Here is a 6,068-nt window from a genome sequence, read left to right on the forward strand (position 1 = left end):
AAGAGATTGTGTGCGATTAGTATACCCATTTAAATGACACGGAAATACGTTTTCAGCATCACATAACAAATTGCTAGGTTCAGGAGTATCGATAGCAGTGCGTTTTGCATGCCCATCACGGCGGTTACTATGACAAATCACGCCGCTGCCAAGAAAGCTTATGGCCTGATTACTTTACCTGATTTAATTAATTTTACAAGGCCATCAACCTTTGTAGGTGTGCACACGTTGCATCGCGGTTGGTCGCCTGCGGTCTGCGACTGCGTACACCTCCTTTAGTTAGGAGCAATCTAAAGCGCCGCTCTGAACTAATTGAACAAAAATTCACTTCACTCGACGCTATTAGTCCTGTCAAGTACAGGCGACGGCGGTATCCCCAAAGGAAGCATGGTTGCATCGCAGTCTTGATCCAGGCCCACGCCTTTTAAGCCTTCCACATCATTATACAGCTATTAAAATCAAATGCTCACCACGGGAGCTGGCACCGACTCGTGGCCACTCCGGCGCCTTGAGGACCCACGGCAGCTGGACCTCCCCCAGACAAGCTGGGCCACCTACACAGTCCAACTTCCCCCAGCTAAGACCGGCCAACAAGTACCCGGATTTGGTAACACCACGCAAAACTTGGATTTACTCCGCCCTCCCTATGCCCCGCGAAGCCCGCTCCGCATGCCGGAGCTCTGTCCGGAGCTGTCCTTTTCCTTCCCAACGTATCGGCCCAACAACATTCGCACCCTTTTGCCAGACCACCACACCCCGCGCTCCTCCTACTCTTACTCCACTTCCATCGCCACCTCCAAGGAGTCCTCCTCCGCCTTTGAAAGCGCTGCCTTTACCGGCAGCAAGACGCATGTCAGCAATGCCGTCGACCGCATCGGGTTACCCCTCGGCGGGCGGGCCCCACAAAGGCAAACATCGACTGCTGTCCTTGCTAGCTCCCGCACCGACCTTAAGGCCGCAACTTCTCCCAGTTCCATTGCTGACGCCACCGCCGCCGCCAGCGCACCTGCCGCTGCCACTAGCACCACCTCAAGGCAACGGCATTTCCAACAGCAGCAACAGCACTCCACCGAGGCGCGTGATGAGACGGCGCCGTTGCTTCGGGCTGCCGCTGAGCGCATCGCGGCGGCTCGCGCGCGGCTCGACGTCGAAGCCATGGCCCTCGAGGCGGCGCGGTCCGCGGCTGCGGATGTTGAATTGGCGTGTGCACAGACGGAGGCATTGGCGGCCAGGGGGTCGTTGGCGGCAGCGCTAGCGGTGGCACGGATGCGTGCTGATAACTTGGTGGCAGAAGCAGCGGCGGCACGGGAGCGGGTACGGCAGACGGTCAGCGCAGCGGTTGCAGCGCGTGCAGCGGCGGCGGAGGTGGCCCTAGCGCGGGCGCGCGCAGCGGCGGAAGGACTCCCCAGGCCCCAGTTGGGGGAGCTGGCGGAGGCTTCAGCGGAGGCAGAGCGGCCGGAACAGGTAGCTGTAGCTGCAGGGGAAGGTTTGGCGGCCGAAGCGCAGGCGGCGTTAGCGGCACGGAGGAGGGACACGGAGGGGCTTCACATAAAGGCGCTAGCGGAGGCCAATGCCTCTGCAACGGCGCGAGCTCATGGGATGGTTATGTTACGGCAGGCGGTGGAGGCCGGGCTTCAGGAGGCCCTGGCGGCCCAACGGGATGCGGGCGCCAGGAGACGGGCGGCGGCGGCGGTGCGAGTGGAAGCTGCCGAGAAGGCATTCCGTGACGCGGCGGAAGTAGCTCGCTTGGCGGAGCAGGCGCGGGGAGTGGCTGCGGAAGCAGCGCGGCACGCCGCAGCAGCTCAAGGAAGGGATGCTGACCGTGTATGTGCGGACGCGCACGTCGCGGAGCATGCGCTAGCTGCGGCGGCCTGTACGGCGGCGTCGGTGGATCTCGACCACGCGGTGAGAGCGGCTCGTGAGATTCACGTCTCTAATGTGTGTGCCAAAGAGCAGGTGAGGGACGTGGCTGAGAGAAACCTCATAGAAGCGGAACGAACGAGAGATGCTGGTCAAGCTAGGATGTTGGCGGAGGCGGAGGAGCGCTCCAAAGAGGCGGAGAGGGTATGGATGGAGGCAGGCATGGCAGCCCGTGACGGGGCGGCTGCACACGCCAAGGCCCTGTTGGAGCTTCGTCAAGCTGCGGAGGCGCAGCTGGAAGCGGAGCAGGCGGCACGCGGCGCAGTGGCTGAGAGCCGCGCGGCAGCGGCGGTGCACGCACACACCGCCGCCGATGCAGTTTACGATGACGCGGCGGCTGCAGCGCAGCACGCCGCGGAGGCATGTGCAAAGGCGTCCGTGCAGCGGCATGAAAGCGCTGAGACACGAATGCACGCGGCGGAAGTCATGCGCACGCATGCGCTTGAGCACAAAATACAGCAGCAGTCTCGTGCAGCGAATGGGGATGGTATACGTGCGGCTGCGGAGAAGGCCTATCAGGCGCTCCTCACGCGACACCTAGCGGCAGCGGAGGCGGCGATGCAGGCGGCGGAACGCCTGTCGGAGGCGAGGAAGGCGAGCGAGAGGGCGTGGTCGAACTTAAGGCAGGCGGAGGCGCAGCGGCGGCGGGCGCTGGAGCAGGAATACCTGACGGCGCTGGCGGAGGCGTGCAAGGCATCAGCGGTACGGCAGGCGGCGGTGGCAAATGCGCGGAACGCCGCAGCGGCGCGGTCGCGGTCTGCTGAAGCGACACGCGAGAGGGCGTTACAGGAGGCGGAGGCGGCGGTGGCGGCATTGACGCAAGCTGTAGCAGATGCTGAAGCAGCAGCAGCAGCAGCAGGAGGAAAAGAATTGACCGTTACGAAGGTGTCGGAGAGTGGCGAGCCGGTTTCGGGGCCCCAAGGTGACGGGTGCTTGATGTGACATTTGGGGCGGTCGCCGTTTTGTTATCACAGGAGGCAAAGGCAGAGGCGGAGGCGGGAGGGGGCCGAGGGAGGGGGCGGGACGCGTTGCCAGTTCCTTCCCTACGGACCCCTAATGCGGTCGACATGACATACTTGATTGTGTTGCAGCGGCGCGGGTTAAGAGACGAGGGAGACGAGAGGGGAGATGGCAACGGAAGGTGGGAAGGAGTGCGAGAGGAGGAAGTGGAGACGGTGACGGTTCTAAGATAGGCGTTTTCAGGCTGGCGGACTCAACCCCGGTGCATGTCTCAGCGGGAAGCCAAGCGCCACAAGACAGAGAGACTTACGTCGTTATATTTAAATTAAATGATCTTATCTGGCTCCGAGCGAAGGAGGGCTTCGCAGCCACACCCATAGCCTTAGCAGCACAAGGCCGCAGAATTACCGCACATGCGAGAGCACTCCTTGGAGCTGGTGACGGGGACAGTGCTCAGCCTGCCCCGCTGCTGCAGTTCTGCCGTCTTCTCCACATGTGACATCCATCGGAATGAGCGCCGTTTTCCAAATCTAGAGTCCATAGAGCGCAGCAGGACATGACATCACCTGCAACGGCTACGAAATGTCCTACGAAATGGACCGGTCCACGACCGGCTGTGCGGGTCGAAACAGGTTCTAGAGCTACAAAATGCCCTGGTGGCAAACGTTGCTTTGAACTTTAGGGAAAGAAGAAGCGGACGATGACGCTATTGTGGTGGCCATGCCAGGGCTGTACCTCCCCGCCAGACTCTTGCGTTATCTAGTAATGGGCGGGATTCTCTCAGTGTGTCCTCTGAAAGCAAGTGGTGTCTTCGGCCTTCGGGAGCACTTTTACCTTGGCCCTGTGCTGCCATGGCATACACAACACACACGCACAGGGTTTCCTTCTAATACGACTGATCACAGACATACATACACACGTACCCTCTTCCTCCCTTCCCTTCCCTACGAACCCCTATTCCCCCTCTTATTATTATTAATGTCCGCAAGGGGTAGACTAAAATGCATGGGCAATCAGCATCGCATCAGAGGGGAAGGACAGCACCCGACACGTCAAACATCAACCCCTCCTGTTTCTCCTCCTCCTCCTCGCCCACCACATACAAAAGCCAACCCATCACCGGGTTCGTCCAGGCCGGTGCTGCCCCATTGGCGCTTGGAAGCAAGTGCCGGTGTCACAAAATCAAACACCAACTAAACACACACATATATATACATACATGCATACATACATATATATTAAGCTGATACACACTTCAATTCATTATGCCGGGATGCAGAAAATTTCCATTACCAGACGTCGGACGGGGACGGCCGCCTGCTGCCCCTTCGGAAGGTGTGCTGCATCAAGAATGCACCTCCCCCGCTGCTCATCACCGCCTCCTCCCTCCTCTCCACCAAGGGTGCTCGACTCCAACAGTCTTCGTGCGTGCAGGAGGACATCATGACGTGGACATGTATCACCCAACACCAGTAAAAACCCATACAAGTACCCGTCGCCTATATGGTGGTGGAAATAGACAGTCAGGTCGCTACCAACTGCTCCTCGGAAAGCCCTCAGCACCCGGTCAGCAGCCTGTCACGTAGCGCACCCATCCACCCAAACACACGTTACCAATCCCCATCCCGCCAAACTGCCCCTCATCAATAAAGTACTGGACATCAGCACCTTAAATAGCCGTGTCCGGAAGTAGGGCCATTGAGTTAAGACCCCGGGGCCGCATTCACGAGAGCCGCTGTGACCCCATCCCAACCCCACCCAACCCCACCCTCACTAGTAGCAATGCCACAGGAATCAAGTTGTTTTGAAGTAACTATCTGTTCGTCTGTCCGGTATCCCCCACGGTCCCCGACCGGGTCCCCGACCTGGCCTGGACTTCACCGGGCCCCTCCTTTGCAGTGCGAGGCCGCGACGCGTATTTCATCCCGGCGTTAGGGATGGCTCCTCCCAATACACACATGCACACGCACGTACATACATACTCACACCCTTACAGCACATCCACATCCCTGCTAGCTAGCAATCCTGGGTACAGGTGCGCCTGCCTGCCTGCCTTCCGTCCCTGCCTGCCTGCCCTCCGTTCTGTTCGTCATCTGCCTCCGGCCATCAAAGGTCACACCGCTACAGCCGGTGCCACCTCAGGGTTCGGGTATGTATGGTGGTTGGGTTGGGTCGAGTGAGGAGAGGGGGGAAGCGCCGAAACCTGATGGACTCTGCGGTACTGTCCTAGCGCAATGGTGCTTGAAGAGCTCCGTCTCCGGGAGGAGAGAGGAAACACAACGGGTGCCGCATCATGCTCGTCCTCAAATCGACACAAGTAACAGAAGGCCGGGACCAGGCGGCCGTATGATGTGAGGGGTGTTTGTTTACTAAAAGGGTGCAAAGGAGGCGCCGCCGCCGCCGCTGCCGTTGCCGCTGGTGGCGGAAGTGGCGGTAACGCGCTGCTGCTGTTGTGGTGCCGTCCAACGGCGGCTTCCTTGGGCAGCGAGGTGGTCTCGATGCCTTTGTTTTAACAGACCGTTTTCACCTCCAGCGCCATCATCATAGCCATCATGGCCACCGCTAACAGGCGCTACCCCCCAAAAGAAAGTCTTCCCCCTCAGCGTCCATGTCAACGGCCAACACCCCACCGGTATCACGATGCGGATTGTGGTGACGCCAGGATTGGCCACACCACGTAGTTTTGTTTGGGCACCCCCCCAGTCCTGAGAGTTCAAATTCCTGCGCTGGGGATTAGGGGGTGCACGCGTGCTCGGGTCACGAGGCTTCACACGTGTTTGAAGTGGGCTCAATATCTCCGACTCCAATATCCCGATGCCCAAATCTCCGACTTCCAACTCTCCGCGGAGGGTGGGACCAACAACCCGCCATTCCGCGTCCTCCACTCTTGTCCGTCTGTCCGTCCATCTGTCTGCCTGCCCATCCATTTGCCTGCCTGGTAATGATGCTGGTGCTGGTGCTAATGACGCAGGTGGTCGTTTTGCTGCTGCAGCTGGTCCCCTCACACGTCCGCGGACCGAAGCACAGCAGGCCGCGTCATCTCCACCGCCGCGCGCTGCAGCTGTAAATGCATTTGCCCACCACCACCACACACAGCCGATGCGGATTCCTGCGCCAAGCGTGACAGCAACGGCGTCCGGCCGCCACAGGCAGCAGCACCGTACGACCGCTCGTCTTCCTCCTCCTCC

General features: G+C 60.0%; 2 protein-coding genes across 2 annotated transcripts in view; one reads left to right on the forward strand and one right to left on the reverse strand.

Moving 5' to 3' along the window:
- Positions 1-462: 462 nt before the first annotated feature.
- On the forward strand, positions 463-2,862 carry VOLCADRAFT_85788 (uncharacterized protein; the record flags this gene model as incomplete). Its single annotated transcript, XM_002945582.1, has 1 exon — positions 463-2,862. One exon carries the CDS (start codon positions 463-465, stop codon positions 2,860-2,862), a length of 2,400 nt encoding a protein of 799 aa, XP_002945628.1.
- A 2,387-nt stretch (positions 2,863-5,249) lies between these two features.
- VOLCADRAFT_102604 (uncharacterized protein) overlaps positions 5,250-6,068 on the reverse strand; it is a gene marked incomplete at both ends in the record, with an annotated part of 13,047 nt that continues 12,228 nt past the window's right edge. Inside the window, 2 exons of the mRNA XM_002945941.1 lie at positions 5,250-5,601; positions 5,886-5,989. Coding sequence (XP_002945987.1) covers positions 5,250-5,601; positions 5,886-5,989 — 456 coding nt within the window. The remainder of the gene's footprint in view (positions 5,602-5,885; positions 5,990-6,068) is intronic.

Source organism: Volvox carteri (assembly GCF_000143455.1).
Source record: "Volvox carteri f. nagariensis unplaced genomic scaffold VOLCAscaffold_1, whole genome shotgun sequence".
Taxonomy (NCBI): Eukaryota; Viridiplantae; Chlorophyta; class Chlorophyceae; order Chlamydomonadales; family Volvocaceae; genus Volvox; species Volvox carteri.